Genomic DNA, 26,772 nt, shown 5'->3' on the forward strand with positions numbered 1-26,772 from the left:
GGCGTCGGCCTGGAAGTTCCCCGGGAAGAGTGGCCAAGGGGCCTCCGCCTCCAGCCTTAAATTGAGCGCGAACACCCCCGCGCAGCCAAGACCCGCTCTCGAGTCCAGCGTTGAACTCCGAAGTTATACTTTTAGGAGCAAGGCGTATAAATACTGCTTCTAGTAATTTCACCCAATAGCATGGAAATCTTTCTGAGCCGTTTCACAGAAATAGAGTAGTTGTGCTTTATCGCTTAAGTTAAAGTATACGGGTTCCGGTGGGAATCTGTTGTCCTTTCCTCTGGGTGCCTGGAAAACCCAGAACTTTGTTAAAAGTTCACAGAGTCTGATACAGACAAGAGACATTAAAATGGGAGTTCAGTCTGATGTCCCAGACAGATGGGGTGCTCTGAAAGGATGGTGGTTGCTTGCCTGTCCTGGCATGGTTCCCCACTGGTCTCCTCGCCCAGCATGGCCATACCCATACTTGCACTCTTCCTTTTGACCTAAGAGGTACCATAAAAATTGAGCAGGTGAAGAGATCAAAAATACTGTTCATGAGAAAGAGGAGGCCCTGCTGGCTGGGAAAGGATTTCTGCTTGGAGTAACTGGTGGAACGTAGGGAGGTCAGAGGGCTCAGAAGGGTGGGAGTACTCCCCTGAGGCTGCTGACCTTCCCAACCTCTGATGATGACTGGGAACATCAAGAGTTAAAGGTTCGTCTCCTGCATTGTTCTCTTGCTTGCTGCAGAGATCTCAAGTTGTTTAGGTGCTTGTGTGTCATGGCAATGACCATCCCGTGAAAACATTGCTGGAATCAAGCAGCTGTCTGTTTCCATACCAGGCTCCCAATTCACATGGGTCTTGGCAGTCCCAAGGACAGTGTTTGAGAAGTTAAGCATCTACAAAACAAGAAACTAAAACATGTGGGGCTTTCTCCTCAAAAGAAGTTAAATAGAGTTAACTTTCTCCTAATCTGAGATGATTCCTCTTCTCGAAGAACTTTCCTTCACGAAAATTTAATCTTAAACAGCTTGCAGGAGAAAGGAGAACAAGTTACTAGCAGCTAGCTCTTTCTCTTCAAAGAAATTCTGAGAAAGTCTGTGTTGGTTTTTGGTTTTTTTCCCCCGGCTGTTGTATGTGTGATCTCTAAGCAGGTGTACTCCTAAAGTGTTGCCAGAAATAACTTGCTTGTTGGAGAGCACTGGGAATCAAAGTGTCTTCTAAGTATCCTTTATCCTGTATGATGTAACCACATGAGTGACTTCACACTACAAATGAAACATAATTCCCAGACCTTCTCTAGAGTCTTCTGACTTCAAGCCTTGGATCCTGATTCCTGTGCAGAGTTATGCCAGTGAACCTAATGAAGTTCTTCAGGTATGCAAGATCTGTATCTGATTTTTCTCTTGAAAACAGAGCTTGGAGTCCAAGATAGTGTACGGAGAGCTTGATCTCGGAGACATTGCACATGCATGGGTAATGCCGTCTCCTTTTGCCACTAGGTGTTGAGTCTTTCGGTCCTTCATCAATTAACTGTTTTAGAAGCAGGGTCAGTCTTAACCAGTGTGATAAATGGTGAAGTCTTACTATAACTCTCTAGGGTTTTTGCTGTTCTATGAATTTTTGCTGTTCTGTAGGTGTCATGCAGGGGAGAGCTAGACAGTCTTGCTGTACTTTAAGATACAGTGTTCAGCAATACTAGCCTGGGCAGTAGGAGAGTGAAAAGACTGGGAAAGACAAAAACCTAAAAAGCTTTGTCTTAAACTAGAAAACTGTTGAAGCATTTGCTCTTTGGAAACCAAGTTGGAATTAATTTTCCAGCCCCATTTAACTGAGAAACTATTGTGTTCATTTGATTGGGAGTTAACCTCACAAGCCAGGTGTCTTTGGTTTGACTAATGTGAAGTTACAGGGGAGATTGTTCAGCTCAAGACCAGAATCATGGCTTAAATTCAGCTAGAAGTGAGATTGCTACAAGCTGAATTGTTGAAGATTTGGTTTTAGAAAATGCATGTGGATTTGATGGAGTTTCATTCCCCTCATGTACTTGCAGGGAACTAACAGAGCTGATGATGACCTCTATTGGAAAAAAATGCTAGCAGGGTTATAGAGGTATATGGAACCTTTCAGTGTTTTCCAAAGCTCAAGGGGGAGAGAGATGTATCTGTGTAAAGAGATTTATGTGTATACAGTAACCTGTACTTCCTAGAGGTATGCTTAAAATGTTGTTCAGTTTAGAGATGGACTTCATAGCTTAATATGCTGCTTCTACTGTAAACGTTCCCTGGGGGATAGGTGCATCTGATGGATTGAAGTTGTAAGTCTTCTGGGTTGTTCTGGGGGTGTTTTTTGCAGGGGTTTCTTGGATTAGTTTTTCTTAAATATTTCAAGGTTGGAAACTAGGAAGTCTGTATTTATCCAACAGTGATTCAGAATAGTTAAGTACTTGCATACTGATTCAGAAAATGGGCTACTCTGGCATGATTAGTGATACTTATATATTTGCAAAGCTTGCAGTAGATCTCGGTGAGTTGTACAACCCCAGAGACAGCACTGTGTGGAAGATGGGCACTGTTACTATGCAGAACCAAAATAGCAATGTGCCAAAAGTTTGTCATTATGTGGAGTTCCTTCCAAGCAAGTAAAAAATTTGTGGACAGAAAAAAAGCCTTCCAAGTGGAGTTCCCTAACCATTACATCCTGATGTGGCCTTGGACCAAAAAGGAGTTAACCCTTGCATTGTGTTTAGAGGGTATTTATTTTTTTGACCAGAAAGTGGGATGTGTTTTATTTGTGGTGGCACTGGACCTCCTGTAGAAGCTGTCAGCTGTGCTGTAGGGACAGCTGGTGGAAACAGATGTTTTAGCACTTATTTAGAAAATAAGAGCCTGGCATATTAAGGAGAAATGGCAGAGGAGTAAGAGCAAGCAGTTCATATGCCTTGTCAGCATCCCTCTGCTTTTACCCATGCTTGCTTCTGACAAAGTCCATGTAGCACTTTCTGGAGCCACGGGTAGTATTTATCCTGGTATGATTCAATCTGTCTGTGTAAGTGTGATGTGATGGGTTACTGTATGGCAAGATTCTGCTAACATTAAGTGGCACATCCTGTCCTTTATGGTTTACAGAATCAGGTAATGTCCAATTACCAAATGTAACTTTGTAACTTAAAGAAATGAAGACATTGGGACTTCAGAGTATGAAATATACGGAAGGTTTTAGTTGGGGGGTTTTGTTGGGTTTTTGCAATGGAAAACACTTGCAAGCAAATTGAGTACTTCTTGGCAGGAAGAATGTGATTTTTATGGGGTTTTTTTGTCTGGTATATTATTCTACCATAACAGATGTTTCTTAATAATGGTCTATCAGTTGATAAATTAAAACAAAATCAATTGACTGACTTGTGCTTAATCACGATTTACTATGTTTTTTTTCTTAAAATCTCTTACTTGAGAGAAACACAAAACACAGAGAAAAAAGGGGAAATTATTTATTACTGATTAAAAGTTTTATTTCAACTTTGATCTAGGTTAACTCATTTCCAGCAGCCAAACTTCTACTGTGAGGTTTTTTTTCGTGAAGGGAAAAAGGTGTAGGTATGTACTTTCAGAGGATGAAGATAGTAGCATACACTAAATATAATATTTTTTAATTCTTCCATAGTAGTTTTTCCTTATTTTTATAGCAAAAGTTATAACACATGATCTGTAAAGAAGGACACACTTGCAAATGAAACATTTAAATTTAAGATGTGGCAGGGGTTTTCCAGGCTAGATTTGAACCTTCAATTGCTCATGATGATGTTTTTTAGTCACTTCTGGTTTTTCCCTTTTTTCTCCCTGCCTTTCCTACTTTGTTCACTTTATGTGCATGCTTAAATTATAAAAGCAGCTTTTTAAAAATAATTGTTCCATGTGTAAATGCATGAAATGGATCTGAAGAGTTTTTTCATTCCACTCAGGTGCCTCAAGTGGCTAACCTGAAATATGCCCAAATTAATTATGGTTATATGCAGTCTGTGAGAAATGTTTGTTAGTCAACATAATAACTACAACTTTGGGCAACAGGATTTGTTGCTGGTATTTGACAGAGGATGCATAAACATCGTATCCCAGTATTGTCTTCTTGCTTCCATCTCCATAAATGTTGCAGTCATGTGGTTAGGAATTATGTGCTTGTCTGATGATGCCACTGCTGGGACTAATGATCTTTCCTGCTCTGTACACAGCAGCTGCCATGTCCATGCATATCCTTTCCAATGATCTTTTCAGACCTGTGTTACTTTAACTAAACTTCTACCTGGCACTGACCGTCTTTGCCTCTGTCCTTGAGAAATAGTGCACTAAGTTTAGGGAGGTTAATAAGATCCAGAAAGAGGGGCAGGAAATAATATGTAGGCTGCAGATAGGCAGCAGACAATTTCAGCAGGTAGGGAACATAGAGGCAGACTGAAGCCTTCGCCCTCTGTGGATAGAAGAGGGAAACCTTCTAGTTACCTGACTATGAAACAGCAGTTCTGTACATCCCCCATAAAACCAGCCATACCCTGGCATGTCCTACACGTGCCTCAGTTTAGCCCTCTGGTTATCGTTTTAGTCTGTTCGTGGAAGAGAGACCACCTAGGCGAAAGACTCTTGATGTATTTTGTAGCTGCCATCTGTGCTGTGCTAGTTCAAGAAGAGCTGTTTAGATTTGTTCAGTCTTTTTCTCAACAAGAAGGAAGTTTATAGAACAAAATACATATACAATTATATGTATTCCTATTTGGTTTTGAGAAATTCTAAAATATGTGTAAATATGCTATGGCCAGCATAGGAGAGAGTGTGTTTTGCCATGGAGGACAGCTCGTGGCTGGCGGAAGGGCTCAGATTGAAGAAGGAAGCTTTGAGAACATTCAGACTCAGTGTCCTGGTGACATAGAAAATAGAAAGTCCAGTTGGCCTTAGCAGGTGTCTGGCTACCATGTGTCACATCTGATTCTAATAAGACTACCTTTTCCCAGGACTCTGGAAGGAAAATGGTTCCTTTTATTCACCATCACAGTCAAAGGCACTGTTGTGACTAGTGTTGGTTAGACCCATTTTTGGAAGCTAGTATTTCCTAGTGTGAAATAGTAACTTTTGGATTCAATTATCCGCATTGTTCTGATCTTTTCCGTGAACACATAGGCAGGCCTGTAAGAGTAACCATAGGTTGAAAAGATAATAGTGGGAAATTCAAAATTGCCAGATCGTTGGTGAATGGTTCACTTCTGTCCTTGGTGAAATGTGTGATGAAACATCAAAAATGTACCTGGGTATTCCTTGAAACTTCAGATTTTGTCTCCGTGATTAGTGTTGTTTTAAACAAGGAAAGCATGAAAAAGCACAGTAGATAAACACAATGAGAAGTTCATTTTCATCTCGTTTTACATTTGGCTTTGTTGTACACTATTCTTGCTGGGGGACCTCACAAAAAAGTGTAAATAAGATATGTAGGAGCAGAATCTATCTTTAACACACTTTAAACAGGGAAATCTTATCAATGATTTTGGATTATCTTTTATCAATGCCAGTTTTCAAAGACACTGCTTTATGAGAAAATCCAGCTCTCCTTCTCTTTGTATATAATCTGTCAGAAGAATCAAAATTATTTTTTCTCATTTACATTGATAGAACACTTTGTGTAGCATAGTGAGTCATTATTTCTAAAAGTGCCATAGAGCAGAAGCTGCTGGTCGAGGTTTTCATGGCAGCTTCACTTTTTAACAGCAGAGAATGGAGTAAAAGTTTGGTAAGATAGTTCCCAAACCTCTGCTTTCATCTCTAACTGTTCTGCATTCTTAATAAGTTGTTAATACAATTGCAAGTGTCTGGGTTTTTTTTTTTTTTGGTTGGTTGGTTGGTTGGGGGTTTTTTTAAGTATTTGAGTCTGATATAACTACTTAGGTGGTTTTTTTTTTTTTTTCAAAAGCACAATTAATGCTGGCAAACTGGCATCCAAGTCTTGCATCATGTTGAGGTATGTTTCTCTGGAGTTCTTCCAGAAACAGAGGTGCAGCTTCAAGTAATGAGGCTAAACTTTTATGCTTATTCTCTGGTGATTGGGCCTCATTTGTAAAGATGCTTGTGCCTTTTCATATAGATATGTGTTGTTTCTGCCTGAGTTAAGGAACAGTTCTGATTGATGTCTATATGGTGAACATATAAATTGTATATAGATGCAGTATTTATCTTTTTTATTTAATTTGGTATTGAACAATTCACTGAAGTGCCTTTTCCCTCTTTTTTGCACCCTGAACAAGTCATAAGTCAGGAATTTTTTCTTTTCCCTTTCTCCTGTCACCTCTGGAAGCTAAAGATAAAAATGTTGAGCTAAGACTGTACACTTCCTTTTCAATATGAATTGTGATCCTGTTTTTGTGTTGCTTTGGGTTAGAAGATTAGGTAGTCTAGAACAAGGAGACATGAAAACATTTTCTTCTGAAGGATGTAAGCAGGTTGAAGAATGAGAAAAACACATGCTCCCTCCCAAAGTAGAGGTGAATGAGTGTATTTTGCTTAATTTTCTTTTTTTTCTCCCCCAGAAATGTGTCTGTGAAAGATTTCTGTTGTGTGCTAGATCTGACTGTGCCTATGGTCAGATAAATAGTTGTTGGTGATCCTACTGAAACTCCCATCCTACTGAAAACTGCATGATGGGAATTTTGTGGAGTTGAGTGAAGATACATATGAGAGGGCTTTTGCTTTTTGAAGTGGATATATGAAACGGAAACTCTTGAGAAGACAAGAGAGCTAAATGGCTTATGTTCCTGTTCTAGTGTTAACTTAGTAAAATATCTTGTTATAGTGTCTCTTGTTTCAGAGCGCAGGGAATTCTTCTGTGGTTTTTTTTTCCTATGGAATTTGATAGCAGTCTGGTTTTGATTAGACGGGGAATACAGACAGTTAATAATAGATGGTATTTAGAGCAGAAAATTTACATACTTGCTAATGACGTCTGCAGTGTCACAGTGATCTTGCTAATGTCCAAGTGGTAAGGCAGTGTGAAACTTGATCTAGTTATTATGTTAAATGTCTATTCAGTTAAGGAGAAAAACCTAACTTTCTCTGTCCTTAACAGTGTTGGAGGGGTTTCTGTTCAGTATTAACTCCAAAATTTCATAAATTTTTTAATAAAGACATTGCAACACAGACATCTGAAACTACTCACAGGTGAGTAATTGTGTTCCAAGGGATAGGTGTGGAATAGAACACAGTAAGTATTTCTGCAGTTAATTGCCTTGATATATAAAATTAGATTCAGATTTTAAGGAAGTCCTAAACAGTTGGGTTAATTTCTCTTTTGTTGCTATCTGACATCAAGATTCTAGCTGTGCCTGCAGATGTGTTTCATCCTAGAAATGCTTAGAGAAGTGCGTGGTGTGTGTGCAAGTGTGCTCATCCATATGCATGTTTTACACAGTTAATGTGCAGCTGTGTAACTCTGCCTCCGTTATGCCGTGTTTGACTCTGATTCTCTTCTGAGGAGAAGAGAATTAGCCTGCTCCTTGAGCAGCATGAGGAAGTTAAATCTCAGTCTGGTTCATACTTATTGATATTGACAAACTGGTCTTCTCCCTCATGCAGGGTTTCACATCTCTGTGCCGTGATTCATGCTTTGCTGCTCTCTCTGTTTGGTATAAATACATCTGCTGGCTGTAGATTTGCTATACAGAAGAATACAAAATCCTGCACTTCAGAATCAGCTGCTTTATTTCGTTCAGACTTCAGCCTTAAGTACAAGCTGTGCACAAAGTATATGGAATTATACAAATACCAAATGGATACATTATGTCTATCTTTAACATCTATTTTAGCAGTTGTTAAACAGTTTCTGCCCCTATGTAATTAGGGTAGCTGTAGCTCATTTTCTGCCTGTTTTGATAGTTTGGGAGTCTTAGTGATAGTCGATGTTTGGCTGTTCATTTGCATGGTAAAAATGGTATGTGATCTTAGAAGTAGATTAAATCTTGACGTTATTTCGAGGCATTGTTTCTGCATGATGTGTTATCTCACATAAGCGGTGCTGTGTGTAACACTAGAGCACGGCTGTAGAGTTACAGGAGGCATTTTGCTTCTGAGTGACCAGACTGTACAAACAGACGACACCTAAATCCTCAATTTGAGCACTATTGCTAATTTTTCCAATATGGAGACCATTCAAATCTTCTATGAAGAGGACAGCAGGAGAGTTTACAGTGGAAAGGTATTTTCTTCAGTCCAGGACTGAGGCAATTGAACTGTGTACAGTATGAAAGCAAGCTCATCAGATAAAACACTCCAGAATCTGATGACACATGCAAAAACAGTTTATTCAGGCTGGTGTGGCATAGAAAAGACACTTAGTAGAATGATGGGATAGTCTTCTTAAAGAAAACTTCAAGACTTTAGACCTAGCAAAAGGTAGTTTGGGATGATTGCTTCTCTAGGACATGATAGGTCAAGGAGAGTAAGTGCTTAGGAGGACACCTCTGACGTGCAGCATGCTTAGCAATGTCCTTCCAAGCATTGGTACTTCCCCTCTGGCCCTCTTGTAGTCATCTCTGCTTGAAGTATGTTGCTGGTATGTCTTTCAGATAATGCATAGATAAATCTCTTCATCCTGCTCCATGTTCTCTGCTTTTAAAAACCTGCCAAACTCTGTCATCTTTATTTGGGATCCTTAAATGTTTGTAGTCTCTCCCTTTAAGTTTCTGTAGAAGTAACCCATTCCTTTACCTGAATAGACTCATGTCAGGGAGTAAGAGTAGCTTTAATAACATTGTCTCTTAGCATTAAGACCTTTCACAGTACTTTGATTCCTTTGTCAAATCCTGTCAGTCTGCCAATGACTACCCGATTAATCCAACAGAACCAAAACATACAGAATGTCATTGTATTTGTGATGGATATTTTCTCATGCACTTTACCAAGCATGGTTGTGGACATTAGGGGAGAAATTACTCCCCACCTATTTTGGTTGATCCTTTGCAGTAATGCAGCAGTCTAACTGCTGTTGAAAAAATTAATTCTTTTTGTTTAACGGAAGTGAAACAGGACCAACAGTGCTTCTAAGGTAACATGATGACCTAATATGTATGCTCCATCCAAGAAGGAACATTGCACCAGTGCTGAGTCACATTAAACCCTTAGGAAATATGCTTTGACTCCAATTTTGCAAACAATTGAAGATGTACCTAACATCTCTGATTATTCAACAGGCATTTCTGTCCTTCTACATAACTGATCTGCAATCTGTAGACTGGAGGACTGGTTTGTCACAACTTACTGTGGCTTCTGAACTTCTAGACCAGTTATCAGGTGGACCAAGTAGCGTGGGTGTCCTGAGGAAGCTTTGTAGAAGGATTTGTGTGGTTGCAGGGATTTAAAGACAGTAACCACCATATAGTTCTGGAATTTTGGTCTCTTTTGTGTATGCCTGAGAAGTGATGGTGTCTGGTTCAGTGCTGTGCTTGTCAAAGACAGCAGTTGTTCCTTGAGGGTCACTTTCCAAACTGTGGCCTATCAGCACTTCTCTCTCACATTGTTTTTGTTCAGTGCTTCTTAGTCAAACTAGTTTTGAAGGGAACAGATGAAAAGTTGCTATTTTAGATTAATGTATTTAATCATTTTTTCATGAAAAACTCCCATAATGTGGTACTGTATAACTTCACAGGGAGTCTGAATTTTTCAGGTCCTGGTGAAGGTTACTGCCAAACAAGAAAGTTTGAAGTTCAGAGACGTTTATGCAATATGAGGAACTTGACACACGTCTGCCAGAAAATTTTGGTTTCCCAGAAACCATTCAGATCAGAAGAAGTGAAATTCCTCTGACTTTTGAAATGTATTGATGAATAATGTGCTTCTGAACTACATTAGAATGGAACTTAGTCCACTGCCTTGGTTTATGTAATTCATAGCACTTTCCCTTAAACACAACTAATGTTTATTTCAGCTTGCTTAGATGCAATGTATGATCTCACTGTAAGTGCAGGACTTGGCTTTGAAAATACTCCCTACGACAACTGTTCTTTATTTGGGAACTAGAGACAACTTCTCTCTTTATTTCTTTTAGCCATTATTTTAATAGGCTTGGTAGTAGTACCAAATATATGAGAATTTTTTCTTTCATTTCAATGGTTCCAGTGTCACAAAGTTCTTTTGCTTTGCCCTGACATTGCGAACCCAGTTCTTTTATGCGCATCTACTGCCAACAGTTGCGGTAGGAATCACTCATTTCTTAAGTGGTCTTAATCTAATTTGTTGTTGTTCCTGACTTTTGTGCTCTTTTTACAAAGCATTTATGAATACTGACTCACTCATAAGAATGTGAGGAGTGCTTTAATTTACTTGTGATTTGATAAACAGTATTTTACAAAGGGAGGGAGAAGGGAAGGTCAGCTAAGATGCTTCTGGTAGTTAGAAAACACCTACTAGTAACTTAGGTGCTGTGTGGAGCTATAATTATCCGAAATATAAGGTCAAATCCTTATGTAGTTTTTCTTTATGTGAAGGAGGCATAAGCAGGTAGGCTGAAGGACAGGCATGGCGAAGCCTTATCAGCTAGTAGGAATACACCCTATATCTACTGTCAGTGTCATGTGTTCCATGGCTGAGTCTCCTCACACCTGTGCTGCTGTTCTCAGGCCATCCTGGAGAAGTGAGCAGATTGGCACAGGTTAGCTCAGCATTCCCACACACAGCTGTCAGCAGGATTAGCATTTTGGGATGCCTGAGCTCTCTGCCATCTGAAAGCATCTAGGTGAGAGATTCAGGAGTAGTAGAAGTTAGTAGGGAAGACAGACAGAATAGAACAGGCTCATAGGTTTAACTGCAAAGTACAGATTAACTTATGGATGAGGTAAAGGGAGTATGAGTAGTAAGTGAAAAAGGCAGCAGCAAAGCATCTAAGCATGCTGACAGGTGTGAGCGGTAGAACCTGTGTTATAGGTTTTTTTTAAAGGATATTTTTACTATAGAGGTATGAGACAGGCCTCCTTGATCAGTTGGTAGCATTGCCGTGTGAGAATAGCAGGCTGCCCAAGGCAGTGAGGGACGCCAGTCAGGCTTCAGGCTCAAGCAACTATATCTTAAAAACAATGCTGTGTTATGTAGTTCTATTCACTTGGGAGTTTCCATGCTAAGCTGCTTTCTTGAAACGCAGGTGTGATTGAATCTGACAATTTTGCCTCACCCAGTTCCTCATCCCACACATTTCTGGTATTCTCTGGCCACCCTTGGAGCCCAAGGATTTGAGTAATAGAAATATAGCAAGACTGTGAATAAGACGTTTTCAGGGTTTGCAGACTTTTGGAATACAAACTCCCCTATGTTTGCAGGGAGCACCTGGAGTTGGTAGTCTGTCTCTCTGTTTAAAATCTCAAACAGCATAAAGCTGCTTATTTGGGTTTTTCAGGCAGATTGGATTCCACTTGAATCTCATTAATTGCCTATTTAATTGTAGTTTATGTCAACTGAAAATAAAAGCTGATGATGTGTGGTCAGGCAGAGCCGATACAAGAGTGAAGCTATGGGGAAATAATAGGGTTTTTTTCTTATTGGCTTTGTGTATAAATGAAAGGATTACGGCATTAATAAAGTCTGATTTAGGAAGTAGGAATTCAGTGTCCCTGTGGTGGGGAGTGCTAAGGGTGCTGAGGAAGGCTTAGATATGGAAATAGCTGTTCTATGTAAATATAAGATCCCTTGAGAATCTTGGCATTTGTCCTGTGACATAAGCTCTAGTTTAGCTGTCAGGTAGGATAACACCTCATTAGACTTCAATTAGGGTGTTGTGAGGCATATCTCCTGATCTTATTCATCAGAGCATAATAAAAGCAAAAGACCTTTTTGTGCCCTTCCTAAAAGAAGATTAAATCAGTTTGAGAACCTCTATTAGCAAAACTTTTGTCGTAGTAAGAAAAAAGCCTGTTCATAATAAAGACAGTGTCACATGATGGCTGTGATATGCTGTAAAATTGCAGAAATTAAACATTATAGCGGAAAGCTTCTGTAAATGGGGTCATTCAGGCCAGACACGAAATTAGTGGGCAACATGGTTTGGCTTTCCTCTTTAATCCTAAGAGCATCTATAGTTTTTCTGAGGCTTCAGGTTTCTACGGGGAGGAGTATGTATATAGTTGTCATATCATTTTAAAGTATTATCATTCTTCACACCCTATTATTATTAACAGCTCTTTTTCTCTAAATTTTCTGAGTTGTCATTTTGTTGGAAAATTATGGAAAGGTAAGCCAGGGGCAGATTCTAATGGCATATTGTTTAGCCTTCAGACTATGGGTCCATAACATACATTTCTGAAGCAGTGGCATATGCTGTGAAGAGACAATGCGCTGTGGCGGCGGTGCTGCTTTTATAAAATAAAACCAATGCTTTTTGTACTTGGAGAGAACCCTTTGTTGTGAAAATTCTGCCTGTGGACTCTCACAGAAGAGGAAAGTAAGAGGCAAGATAGGACCCATCTTCCTCTTGCAATATTGAGCACATATTATCTGCAAAGCACCAAGTGCTGTCATGCAAGATGTTTTTCTCCTGGCTTGCCAATCAAATTAATTTGCATTAGTCGTCTGAGTCCTGAACATGGAATGCATTTTTTCTTAAACGAGACATTCTCTTCAGAACGGAAGCTAGAGTTACAAATTTTATGAGTGGTGAAATATCCATGGCAGTGTTTCAATTTTCCGCTCTTCGTTGCTGAAATTCCAGTACTGGAGCTCAGAGTACAGCTCACATGTATAATACTGTCAAGTCAGTAGACAAAGATTTTTTCAGGATCTCAGTAGAAATACATGTTACAGTTTTATTTTTTAATATATGCTGTATTGTCAACATGTTGCAGTGGCATTTGACATTACTGTGAATCCTGTAAAACACACTTCTAGCTTTAGTTATTTATTTGTTTGTTTGTTTATTTATTTATTTATTTTTCCCCCCACAGTTCAGATGGAGAAAATGGAACTGATGAAAAAAGAAAGGCTGGAAAATCACCCACTGTGTGGCTGCAGACCTCTACCAGTGAAATGGAGTATTTTGATGACCGGAAAAAAGTTGATGTTGCTAGGTAATGTCAGAAATACTACCAGTTTTCTTCTAGTAGAGATAATAGAATGGCTGCAAAGCACTTCAAAAGCTAGACTGAGTAGCAATATTTATCAGATATCCTAGCTGAGGGTTAGCTTGCACACTATGCAAGTGAATTGGAATCAAGGCACCTTCCTTGGTTGCTCTGTTGCCCATTGCAAGCAGTCACAATAGAATTTAGACTTTGAGCTGGCTTAGTTTCCCTGTTCTAGGAAAAAATGTATTTCACTGTTTGGTGCCGCTGCTAGTTACATTCCTGTCACAATCAATTTGACAGGCAGTCAAACTGAGCTGCAGTTTTAGTCCTGGCTTGTTTCCAGAACTCTTTCATGCTGGAGTAGTGATTGTCCACGGTAAAACTATGACATAAGTTTTAATTTTGTACTCTGTGTTGTATATTGTATCAGATTTTTGTACTGTCCCCACAAAGACACTCATTCTTCTTTTGCTGGAGAACTGGAATGCATTTTAAGTGCTTATAAAAGAGGCTAAAATCCCACTTGGATGGCTTGAACATGACCTTTGCATCCCTTTCACTTTGTGAACTGAACAGTCAGTGCAAAAGTCAGTGGTCAGCCTGACACTGTTGTTTTGGTCAGAAGGCAAATATTTAAAAAAACATCACTTAATTTCATGAAGCATCTTTGAGGAAAAGGTATTTGAAGGAATACATTATCACTTTTTTTTTTTCAGAGGTTGCAGTCTTACTTCTCATACTGTAATTGACTACTTTTGGTGAAGGCTAAACATAACATTTTTGTCAGGCTTGCTGTTTGTTTCAGTTTCACCTGTACTCTACGTAAGCACACAAATACATGTACTCAGGTATTTTAGAGTTTTATGAGGGACCTCCTGAGATATGCAGCCAGGTCCTCTGCTGTCAAAGTCAGTGTCTAAGTCAGATTGCTATACAATCTCTTTCCAGTTATGTCTCCATAACACTCAGGGTTTCTCTTCCTGTCACTCTTACGGTATGTACTAGAAGCCCTGAACCTCTCAAGCTTAGGGAAGTAAAGAAGACTTGTTGTGCAGGATATGGTGCAGTAATGGAAACTTTTGTAGCACCTTTATTTTCCTACTGTATCTTCAGCACAATATGTTTTTCAGGTCATTCAGTATGAGTCCTGTGATATGGTTTTTTCTTCTGCTGTTCAGTTTACGTCTGAGGGCCTCTGAAAAAGAGCTACCTGATTTTTATAGTATGTTCCTAGGCATTTGTTCTGTGCCACATAGCTTTCAGAGAAAATGGTCTCTTTCTGATTTATGAAACAGTTATCCCACCTCTCTGTTTTTCTGAACAGTCCATGCCATTAATTCCTCTTGTGTAGAACAGGCATCCTAGTCATCCACAGAGAATTTGATCTACACTTGTTCTTTTCTAGAGTTGTTTGTGGTTTTGTTTGGTTTTCCAGTGTAAAGGGCTGGAGCTGTACAAGTACAGCTGCCTCTACAGCTGGCAGTCAGAATTCCATTTCATTTCCTGTAGGTTTGCTGGTTGCCTTAATGATTTCATTACACTACACTACACCATTCATAGCCATCCTCTGACTTGTGCACCTATTCTTCTCCTGTTGCATTTTTCAAATGAACTCACATCTTGTATTACAAGTTCATAGCTTTCTGTACACTGCCTTCCACCTCATCTACTAAGTTTTATCTTGTTTTGTCTTTCATTAGTAAGGAATGTGCTTACTTAGTATTAGTATTTCACATGTTGCCCAGAAACGAATGTGAAGCTAAGCACTGTGATAATTCATTAAGCTGTAAAAATGTTTTGAACTTTTTCTACTTCCATACCAACTAGTCAGTTACTTAGAATACCCCTTCTAAATTAAAAGAAGACCTTTAGCAGACTGCCATAGTCAGCAGATCAACATGGTTTAAGAAAAAGATATACTCTTCTTTATCTCTGCATAATTCTTGATGAATTGGGTATGTTATCTAAAGGATTAATACATTCCGTGGAAAAGCACATCCTATTGGTATCTTACCAAGACCAGTGTGAGGCCAGGCTTACATCAAATGCTTTAAATCTTCAGGACCAAGAGCAGCACAGATAGTCCGGTCCTGACAACCAAGAGTGACTCCAAGACTGAAAGGAAAAAACGTGCCTCAAATCAGGTAAGGCAGAGACTCCTTGTTTGCTTACATATAGTAAGAGTAAACACATAACTACCATGAGAGGGCTTTTGTTTAGCAGCACTATAGTTCATGGTTGTAAAAAGGACAGAGGTTACTTTTTCATCAGTGTGTTAGAGTCTGGGTGAAGCACAATATGGAGTTAATAGGCACATAGAAAAATATGAGGATTTCTTGTAGAGCAAGTGGGCAAAATGGGAAGGTGTGGGGAGGACAGGAAGTGGAGCAGGTCACTTGACAGTTGTCAGACTGTCTAATAAAGTGTGTGTGTTTTGGGTGTGGGGCTTTTTGTTTTTCAGCTGAAGGCAAACGCACACTTTCATAAGCTGTTTCTAGATGTTCCTGTTGATGAGCCACTGAAACAAAGTAAGTATTAATCCCTGTGTTGTTGTTGGCTGTGGATCCTAAATAATGTTGTTACCCAGCAAATGTGATGTACAAGAGGAACTACCTAAATTTTAAAAACCTTTAACTCCAGTTGCTTAGAGCTATTGGGCCTTGATCCACATGCTATGGGCATCTTATTGTTACCTTGGAAAACTTAAATCTCTTCATGTTTGGTATATTTGGAAATTGTAGCCCATTTTTCCATTCCTGGAGAGTAGCCTAATGCAATATTTTTTGGTACTGAATCTTCCTTACTAAAGGCACTACTTGAGACAGAATTGGTCAAGTGATTAGCTTGAGTTGTTGCTGCTGGTGATGTTTGAATATTTGAAAACACTAATAGGAAAAGGAATATTTAAATGTTTAAATATTTTACCGTTATCTGTGGTACTTATAAAAGGGAATTGTACATAGACATGTATAGCAAATGTTTCTTGAAAGGAATACAGGGAATGTGGTTCATGAGTGAGAAATGGTTTGCTCAATGTCTCTGAAGTAAAAACTTATTACTTTACATGTGTTGTACCTCTTTTGAACATCTAATTTAGACAACAGCCATAGAGCTAGGAGTTTTAAAGATAAAACCTCTTGTTAAACTCTTTACATTTATGTAATACAATTACCTAGAAGTTAATAAAAAGTTTATAGGAAGCTAGGTCATATTCTCTCAGAAAAGATTTTTTGACCTTTGGAGGCCAGTTGCATGTTACTATTAATTGTATTCATTTCAGTTGTTGTCCTTCAAATATTTTGAGTCTAAACTTAGGCCCGTGACATCATCTGAGCTTGTCAGTATTAGTTAAACTTACCAAAAATTTCAAGATTTGCCAATGTTAATCAAAAGGTTATTTCAAAACCTAAACATATAGGGGCTTTGAAAAAAAAAAAAACAAAACCAGAAGCCAAATTGGCTTGGCTTGGCTTGTAATTACCTTAAAGACTATAGAATATCTGTTTGTTTCAGGCTTTACCTGTGCTCTGCAGAAAGAAATTCTGTACCAAGGAAAGTTATTCCTTTCTGAAAACTGGATTTGCTTCCATTCCAAGGTTTTTGGTAAAGACACTAAGGTTAGTAAAATCTTTATGTACAGAACAGTACAGTTTGTTGGTTACCAGAAGTTCAAATTATTGTACAAGTCTAGAATACTAATACTTCTAAGTTTTATCTAATACAGTCACTATTCATAAGTGATGTTCAAAATTCACTCTAAACTGAGCACTATTATCATTAGTAGAAATTGAATCTCTTGCTTAAGGACTTCATGTCTGAAAGAAACAGATGAAGGGATCTGACAGGCAACAGTGAGGGCATTGTCAAATCCATGTAGCGTAACCTTCAAAAATGTTTCTCTTGGAGTAAGTACTTAAAAGAGGAGGAGGAGGAGGAGAAGGAGGAGCAGGAGGAAAGAAGGCTGAAAAGTATTAAGGAGTCAAAGACTATAGTTAGGGAACTGGAGAGAAGGATCAAGCATATTAAGGCAGTTAAAGAGGAAGAAGTAAAACTGGCTTCTGCCTTGAGTAGCAAAGCTCTCTGAAGGATTCTTCTAGCAGTCCCATTTTACATAAACAGAGCATAGGATAAGAAAAAAGTTGACAAGGTTTTTACTTGTGGGCCTAGTATGCAGATCAGAAATGAGATGTGAGCTGCTGGGAATATCATAAATTAGTCTTTTTTGGTGATCCACCTAAAGCTTAGCACCCCTATGGTGAATGATACACATACAGAAAAATCACAGACTTTGCAAAAAGATTTGGATCTGTTGATTCGGAGCTTTTGAAGTGCACTTTGTTTACATAAACTCTGCTTTGTTTTTGACCTCTTTTGGGAAAACAGATGGATTTGCTTCAAGGATTTCTTTGGCTTCTTTCTTTCAGGTACATCCTTGAACAAGGTTCCTGGTTAGGTTCAGTGAATTGAATGCTGAAATCAGTTTAGGGGTTGAGATTATCTCACATCTCTGCGGTCAGCTGTTTTGATGGAGTACCATCTGTTTTTAAAGGGCTTTTTATGAGGTGTAATAGGTTTAAACAATGCTTAAAATTATTAACAGCACGTTGTCCATGGCGACCTTATGGGTTATTATATTTCACCACTTGGCTCAAGATGGTTGGTGATTTCTAGTTAATGGATTCTATTAGTCATAGACAGTGCATTAATGTGGATGGTGTATATGTTGGTGAAAGCTGTGTGGCACAAAAGAAAAAAACAACTGGTTGAATACTGTCATTCAATATTAGTTACAGCAATCTTGGCAATTATTAATATTGAAGCTGCTGTACTAGCCATCTTCTCCAGTCACCATGAACAAATGTAACTACTTCAAGCTGTGGAACAGCTTTCTAATGCCAACTAGGCTAAATGTATACAAGAATATGGTAGAACTTTACTGAGTAGAAAAATCTGGAAAAAAAGATGCAGAGTGATGATGACGTAGTACTAGGAAATTATCTTTGTCAAAATGGTTATAAATGCAGGAGTATATACATACACATAAGTGTATGCTGAAAAGTGAAAACATTTTACAAAATAGGGTAGAATAAACACTGTTTGTAAATGTGATTATAGCAATATTGCAAATTATTTGGTTCTGGGTCTTATTTTCAAAAAACATTGTGGGGAGCATTAAGAGTGAAGGGGATAGTGCTTATCATTTATTTACAGCTTTGTTCAGCTTTTAGGAATACCATCAAGAAAAAAGCTGGAAAATCAGGGCTACGGCAAAAAATTATGTAGTGGGAGGGGAAGGAGGAAATCAAGCTGGACAGGAAGAGGAACATTCTTAGCAGTCATTCTTAGCACTGACAAAGCTTCCAAAGCTTCTATTGCTTAGAACTTGTAAAACAATTTAAGCTTAAGGATAAAGTGTTTTATTGAGTGAAACAGCAGATCTACACATTCCAGTAAATTTTTGACGAGAATTCTACCTGCAGATATTTTTTTACTGAAAGCTTTCATGCAGTGAACAGCTATGCAATTCAGGAGTTTTGAGTATGCAGTAAAGACACTGTGTACATTCGAAAATAAAAGATTGCTCCTAGAGGATTGAATAGGCATTGAAAGACATCACTTTCTTTCCAGGTGGCATGAATTTGGCTATATATTTTGGCCTTGGGTCTTTCTTGGATTTAGACATTATTTTACCCTTTTAAATTTCTTTCTAAGTTGCCTGCAGGTAAACCTTTTATTCTGAAATAATTAATATTCCAGATAGAAGTAGTTGTGATCAAATAGTGATTCCACCCTTTCAATCTAATGCTGTGGGAACAGAGCAATAAGCAAGTGCTGAATCCCACTGAAGGATAGTTTAGTTTTGATTACACTCATGTTATTCATCAAAACTACACACAGTAGAATGCCACTAGCGTCTCTGATTTAAAGTTCTTTGAGGTGAATTGTGAACTGAACCAACTAGAAAAATTGGAACCAACTAGAAAAAGCTGCTTTTTTGTAGCTTGTAGCAGGATTTCTGTTCAAACAGTATTTGGCAGACTTGCAACCAGACTGTTCTACACAAAGATTTTTTTTTTTTTTTTTACCTGGAACAATTTTTCATTTAATGATTTCGTGTTACTGTTCTGAACAAAAGTTAACAAGAAACTACACAGAGTAAGTTCATTCTCCTCCAATGACATGTTTTAATTCAGATTGCTAACTGAACAGTTTATGGATACTTTCAAACTTGCTTCCAAATTTCTCAGGTAGTTGCGACAGCCTATGCCAAAGGTATTTTTAACAGGATCTGTTTCTTAATCATGTATATCCAGGATTATTATATTTGCCTAATTCGCTAAACCTCTAGGCTTTTCAACTGACTGTCTACAACCAGGGTTTTTTTTCCTTTGTAACATGGGGTTTACAGGAAGAGCCCATGCAGAGTATCTGAAGTGAAATACTCTGAAACTTAGCAGATGTTAAGCTAATGGGGTTGGATGTAAACACAAAGCAGGAAGGAAAACTGAGAACTTTTCAATGCAAATGTAGACTGCCTGGTTGGCACACACGGGAATCAGTTGAAGTCAGCAGGTATGTCAGTATTGAGTCTTTCAACATTGCTGAAGGACGAGCTGTTTACTCACCTGCTTGTTGCAGATCTGTAAGTGGTGAGAAGACTTTTATGTTCATGGTTCCAAAAGCTTGTCTTGTTTGATGTGTTCTGAAATATTTGGTTTCTAAACGAAGAAGCATAACTGTAAGATTGGTTTGTTTCGCTGATCTACACTGCATTAAGAATGTCGTCTTGTGAGAGCCAGGAGGGATCAGGAAAGGAGGACACAAACAAAAGCCTGGATTAGCTTTTTATAAAAGCAGAAGTAAAAGTAGTTAGGTATGGTTTCAGATTATTACAATTTCTTATGTCACATGAAATAATGGTGATCAGAAATGTAGTGGAGACATCTTTAAAAGGTGAGTGTTGAAGGTCTGGCTTATCCCAGTAGGTGGGCTGGCCCCTCAGGAGAGAGCGTGATGCAGATTTGTACATGAGTATTGGGATTTGAACGCTACGTTGATCTTGTTTCAGATTAGTATACCTGTGCTGTCAGTGACACTTCTGAAGAAAACCAAAACTGCCCTTCTTGTGCCAAATGCTCTGATCATAGCAACAGTGACAGATAGGGTAAGTACTGGTAGAGGACAATGGTACTTCTGTGAGAAAATAAAAAACAGAATCTGTTTGCCACCTGCTCTCTGTAGTCTTTCATTCTGTTTTCCAAAATTTCATAGCACCAGGGGCACTGAAAAAGCTGGGTCACGAGGTGCATGCACAGAGGGTTACCTGCTTTGTTGGCATCTCTGTCAGTGTTCTTCCATTTGCTTGTATCTCTTACCTGACCAGTCATACCTTAGACACACAAAAACCTATTGCTTACAGTGATACTCAGGAATAGTAATTGCATCAATCAGTAGGAAATGTGATTATCCTATGAGCAGCTTCAGAAACAACCCATTTTCATTGCATGAGTATTTTGTGGGTGCAGGAGACTGTACATAAGAGCAAGTTTGAGGTTTTGTTTGTTTGGGTTTTTTTTCAAGGGGTCGGTAAAACATAGCATGAAAAGTATTTTTAAAAGAAAGAGCAGATCTGGATTATGCTCTTGTTCCTGCATCAGAACATAGTAACTTTTGTGCCTATTCTGTGTTTGTGTGATTAACCTCAAGTTGTAGGCTTAGAAGGACTGCAGGTTTTTCCTGCCATACTGAAGTTCTTGAAAATAGTTACTTGATCAGCAAAACCACCTGTCAGTTTTATTTAGATAAAAGGAAGCTTGTGCTGTATGTCTTTTTGTCAAACAGTTGTGGAACTTTTGTTTTCTAGTACATGTTTGTCTCACTACTCTCCAGAGATACCACCTACAAGCTATTAAAATCTATCTGTAGACATCTTGAGGTAAGTACTAGTGGCAGTGAAGATGGTATGTAGCTTTGTGTTCATTATTACTGCTATCCTGCTGTGAAATGCTAGGTACTTTCTGCTTGTGTTCCTTGTTAACAGTGGTGATTTTTTTTAGGATGCAAGCATGGGCAACAGTCCAAATCCCTCTTCTGCAGAAAACAGCTTCAGGGCTGATCGCCCTAGAACTCTGCCCCTGGTAAATGTTTTAGAAGTTTGTTGTTTTGTTGCATGGCATCTTTCATTGCAAGTGCTATTTCTAATGCTTGAAGAAAGGAAACTGAAGGAAATCATGACATCTGTTTCTAAAATTTCCATGAGTTTTTAACACTAGAAAACAGTAGGAATAATTGGCATAATTATCTGGTGACATACAGTTTATATACGTGCATACGCTTTGGATTTATTCAAGGTCTGTATGTTCTTCAGGTCTCTGTCTAGCAGCCAGGTTTCACTGTACTGACGTAAAGTTGCTTTGTCCTCTGCCATGAGCAGTTTTGGAAGTGTTTCTAGTAGCAAACCTTCCTCTGTAAGCCAGTTCACTCATCTGAAAGAGCTGTGCAGCCACATGTGATGACCAGAGTCTAAGTCTATTAGTGCTTGTCCTGGATTCATAATTTGTCTGACTTTCTTACAGACAAGGCAGGGGATGAAGCTTGAATTCTGGTGATCTTATGGAGCTTATTTTTTAACTTCATCTCAACATCTTGATATCAGAGATTGGTCCTGGTTGAACAGTTCTAATGCTTTGATATTTGGTTCAGATTCTAGACGAAGGTCAGAGGAAATTAGATCGTTTAGATTTAGATCAGGGCTGAGCCTTTTTGTGATTCATTCTCCCCATCAGGATTTCAATGAAGATTATTCTGATCTGGATGGAATAGTGCAGCAGCGAAGACAAGAGATGGAAGAGTCCAGCAGCACAGGCTCACAGACACCAGAGCTGGAATGCTTCCAAGGTGAGTGGGATCATGGAGCCCCAAGGGAAAGAAAAGGGACTAGTTTCATTTTGCTTCTGTATCCCCTTCTGATGCGGAATCTAGATTCTCCACAGTCCTGGAGAAGTACGTGGATTTTGAGGTCTTCCTCAAGGCCCCAGTACCTACATATCTGTTACTATATCCTTCTGCAATCCAGATTCAGGCAATGACTTGGTCATCAGCAGATCTAAATTGTCGCTACTGGTTCCAGTTGCCTAGTTGTGCGAGGAGAGATAGAATGTAGGAGCTGTTCGTGCTTTAAAACACAAAGGAGAACAATCAAAACCTATTCTAAAGTAGTTCAATTCACTTTGTAACTTCTGATCTATACAAATAACATTCTGTACCATGGTGGCTTTTGGTCATCAAGAAGATTATTTTTGACATGCATTTTTATGGGGGTTTTTTAAGCACTCATTTTATATTTGCAGCTGTTAAGACACTTGAAGATACTGTCCAAAGTTGTTCTTTCTTTACAATGCTGTTTGTAATCTATTGTCTCAAGTTCTTCACCTAATTAGCAGCTATTCTGATTGAAACTCACTACATATAACTTCATGAGTACAGGAATACTTGTTTTATGTAGCTCATGCTGAATGTTATTATGAAAACTTAGACAATTCTGTTGTGCAAGTCATATATATTAAGATATTAATATGTTGTTATGCTGTTAGTACTCTGGGTTCCATCTTGACTATAATTTGTATAAGAAACTGTTGAAAGAAACTGTCTTTTTTTATAGCAGTTTTCTGTCATGTTGTTTTTGATTAACTCTCCTTTTTAAAAAAAATATTTACTGTGCTTCTATCTTTAATTGTGGTGCCATAGCATGCCACAGAAGTGCTTCTGAATAATGATTTAACTTGCTGTCTTACTTTCTGATGGTTTGTAACTACTTCAAACCATTCCATTTTATTTTTCCACAAATGAAAACCAATATCCAGGTAAAGAACCATTCTAGGAAAAGGAATTGAAGGCAGGGGTGAAGGGTAGCACATCTATCACTCATGGTTGTTTCTTGTGCATCATTAGAGCAAGTCCAGGGTAAGCAAGTAGAGCATAAAACTGAATGTGATTAGATTTTTCTGTCCCTTTCCTTTCAAGATTCCATTGGCATTTTTAAAGAAAGTCAGGAAAGGGAGTTGTAATGTCCTTTTTAAAGTAACAATGCACTATCTCCATTTGATGTTGCTGTTAAAGTAATTTGGAATCATTACTCCAGCAAACTCAGGCCTTTTGAGAGACAACTTTTGTGACTTTAATCTTCTGCCTGGAAATTCAATAGTAGCCTTCAACATCTTCATGGGTTGCCATCTTTCAAAAGCTCTGGAAATATAAATGCAACATACATCTTCTTTCAATCCAGGTGCTTCTTTTTATTTTGTGTTGATGTGGAATTAGTATGTAAACTGTTTCAAGGATACTAAACCAAATGCTGCTTTTTACCCAAAAGTACAGAAATGCACCTTTTGAAATTCTGCTCTTAGTCTATTTCTTGACAAACATAAGCTATCAACAATTTCCTTTGACTTCATATTTCAACTTTATTAAAAATCTTTCTTTTGATAGATTATCATGTTGTTGAAACAGAGACTCACTTGAAAGTTTCCAAGCCTGAGGCCAAGTCTGTTCGTTCAGATGCACATAGTAAATGTGGGCCTGATGGAAAAGCTCGAAACAGTCCTCGAAATGGTAAGAAACCAAGGGCAGATCTTCAGCTGGAATAACCTGAGATACATTTGCATAATTATGTCAGTTCACATAATTTGGGAGATCTCTTTCTTGTTTATCCCTCTGTTTGCATTATCTGTTACATAGTTCAAAACACTGTTTATATTCTGTGGTCTGCTCTGGTCAAAGTAAGAGTTGGTTCTTTCCCTTGCAGGCCATTCTGAAGCCTTCAGGTTCCTCCACAGAGTGAAATCCCAGAAGCTCTTCACTCTGAGCCATGTACTTGTGTTTTATGCAGTTCTGTAAGTTTGCAATAACAAGATTGTCAAAAACTAGGGGTTTCTTATGTTTATGTGATCAATATAATGTAAGCATGATTGATATAATCTAAGCTTTACTTGGAAAAAGGAAATTATTGGGAATTGCGGCCTTTACACTCTCCAGAAATGTGTATATACATACATACATATATATGTATATGTATGTACATATACATATATGTATATGTATATACACATTTCCTTAGGGCAGGTTTACTTAACAGGCCATTTACTTTCAAAAACAAAAGGTCTTTTGATTGAGAAAATGTTAAAAGCGTTTAAATACTTGCACGTTCCTTTTGCATGTCACTTAGCAAACACATACTCAAGTCTGAGATTTTCATAACTGAAATTTCATAATCTGAATGCCACTGATGGTATTCCTGAAATGTTTCTAAGAATGATGCCTTTATTATTGAACATGTACAAGTAACAATGTAAATGGATTCTAACAATAAATTTGTCAGGTACTGCTAAAGTTTCCTTAAGTGATATACTTTATTCTTCTCTCTTACAGTGTTTGTGTTTTAATACTTTCTACGTTCTACATGAGATATAAAATCAGTGTCCTGGAGGAACGCCTTATGTCCATGACAGCCTTTGATTCACATATTAAAGAGTAAGATAAACCCTGTAAAATGTTGGAGACTTAAAATCTTTTTCCGGAGTAATGATTCCATGAAAAAGGTTTAACTTCTGGCTTCAGTCTTAGTGTAACTTGATTAGTATGTAATTAGAAACATACTTCATACTCTGAGCTAATACATCTGTCTTGCTTATATAAAGCTTTGTGTTGTCTATATACCATTTAGAAATTGATATCCTGTCTTTGTAATATAAAAAACCCCACACCACAAAACCAAACCAAAACAAAATCCAAACACAGCAAGGGACAGGTGTCTCTCTATTTGAAGAGGAAATAGGGAAAGGGACCATAGTTACATAAATAATTCTTTTCTGTAGCTAGAGTCATGGCTGTCAGCTGCCTCTGTAGTTAGTTTTTTTGTTTCTTTGGATGTTGTTTTTTTGTCTCCACATTGCACAGATAGAAAATATGCAAACATTAAATGGAGAGGCAGTGCCGAGGTATGTATATTTTCCACAGTAGTTTGCCTCTATAAGTTGTATTGGCTCCCTGCATTTGTCTTAGGAGGGAAGGAAGTTAAACTGGATACTGCTGAGAATATTAATCAGTTTACTGAGCATTAGATTTTGCATTAACTCTTCTCCCCTTCTTATAATAGATTTTTTCCTGTGCTGCGCTGAAAAATATGGCTTCAAAAGTCATTTGTAAACTCAGTGCAAAACCTGCAGCCACATGCAGCATGAGTGGAAATGCTGACAGCTGGAGAAGCACCACATGAAAAAGGGAGGGGAAAAATAAAATTTAAGACAGAGCTGACTTGGGCATGGTGGAACTGTTTGCAAAGTGGTTCAAATTCAGCAAGCTCTTACATAAGTGTGCTTTTTCATTCAGCTTTCTTTGATTATCCATCCATGACAGAACAGGTCACTCTGACATTGCACTTGTGGTCATATCAAACAATGACTGTGCTGTTTATGATACAACTTGTCTCAGCTGTCATCTGTGGAAAGCAGTAGGACTTATATGCATGTGTCAGAATACAGAGCTAGGTTCTTCATAAAAAAGGGATAGTAAGGAAATGGTGCTCTATCTATGCAGACTTGAATTTATCTTTTACCAGAAATGGAAGAAGTGGGGTAAACCTGCTTTCACATAGTAGGCAATGTCAAAAGCCTTTTTCTCACTTCTGGCATATTTTTATTAGTGGGATGCTGTGTCCCTCTTCAGAAACACTAACACAAGAAAGTCCTGTTTCTGTTGCTCTGAGCCCAAATAGTACAAGATACAGGAAGGAAGACCTAATGTGCACTTCTGCAGCATCTAGGGCTTGGGCTTTCTGATTTCTTCCAAGTCACAGGATGTGGAACTTACGGAACTTTTCAGCGGAAATAGCTATAAATCCAAACTTTTGGAGAAAGAGATCACGTTAAAAATGTAGTCAAGAAGTGACTTAGCACTTTTTTTTCTGTAAACAAGTACAGGTTACAATTTTGCCACTCTGTTGCCATGTACATGTGTATCCAGTTCTGTTTTCCTGTTCTTTTGAGTCTGTCACACTTATTTTTTTCATTCTATTTGACAGACATCAAGTGCACCAAGATTTGGGATCTCATCTGCAAATTAATGCTGATGCCATTTGTGATGAGTTAACTGCTAATCTTAGAAAATTGGAAAAGGTAACATCTATGATATAATGCAAATGCTGATAGACCAGTCAGGTTCTTGCTTTGTTTCTATGATCTTTCACTTGAAAAGTGTCGAGTTACCCTCAGATGTGGTACCAAAAGGTGGCATGTTTTCCTAGACAAAGGACTAATTTTTGGACTACAAATTAACCCAAGTACAAACACCGGTATGTGTAAAAGTTTTGCTTTGAACTGAGGCTTATAACCAGGAAAAGTAACCCTGAAGCAGACACTTCAGGGGTGATAATTGCATTATGTAAGGATCTCAACCTTTTTTTTTTTCTTTCTTTTAATCCATCTGGGCTAAGGATTTTGAACTTAACTGTTCTTGGTATTTGATGAATTTGGTGTTTGCTTTCATATGTAGTCAGCTTCTTCACAAAAAGTGGCTGGAATCTGCCTGTTTTACTTCAGTAACATAAATGCTGCTGTACCAGTTGTGTAATTTGCTATACCTGACCCTTGATTTTTACCATTCTCTGATTGCAAAGCTTAAATGTATTTGGTGACTTAAATTGGAAACTATGCAAAATGA

General features: G+C 38.2%; 1 protein-coding gene across 3 annotated transcripts in view; it reads left to right on the forward strand.

The window, feature by feature from the left end:
* GRAMD3 (GRAM domain containing 3) overlaps nt 1–26,772 on the forward strand; it is a 44,758-nt gene extending 17,986 nt beyond the window's left edge. The window contains exons 1-13 of one of the 3 annotated variants that reach the window (XM_017728315.1): nt 24–1,358; nt 12,937–13,059; nt 15,119–15,200; nt 15,518–15,584; nt 16,570–16,673; nt 20,126–20,221; nt 20,921–20,992; nt 21,114–21,194; nt 21,843–21,954; nt 23,545–23,667; nt 23,861–23,948; nt 24,484–24,585; nt 26,135–26,772. In XM_017728315.1, coding sequence (XP_017583804.1) covers nt 1,330–1,358; nt 12,937–13,059; nt 15,119–15,200; nt 15,518–15,584; nt 16,570–16,673; nt 20,126–20,221; nt 20,921–20,992; nt 21,114–21,194; nt 21,843–21,954; nt 23,545–23,667; nt 23,861–23,948; nt 24,484–24,585; nt 26,135–26,246 — 1,191 coding nt within the window. In that variant the 5' untranslated portion in view covers nt 24–1,329 and the 3' untranslated portion in view covers nt 26,247–26,772. Of the gene's footprint in view, nt 1–23; nt 1,359–3,516; nt 3,578–12,936; nt 13,060–15,118; nt 15,201–15,517; nt 15,585–16,569; nt 16,674–20,125; nt 20,222–20,920; nt 20,993–21,113; nt 21,195–21,842; nt 21,955–23,544; nt 23,668–23,860; nt 23,949–24,483; nt 24,586–26,134 lie in introns of those variants that run through there. The other 2 variants (XM_017728316.1, XM_008629152.2) reach the window with 2 other exon arrangements.

Source organism: Corvus brachyrhynchos, unplaced genomic scaffold (genome assembly GCF_000691975.1).
Source record: "Corvus brachyrhynchos isolate BGI_N302 unplaced genomic scaffold, ASM69197v1 scaffold90, whole genome shotgun sequence".
In the NCBI taxonomy this organism is placed as follows: Eukaryota; Metazoa; Chordata; class Aves; order Passeriformes; family Corvidae; genus Corvus; species Corvus brachyrhynchos.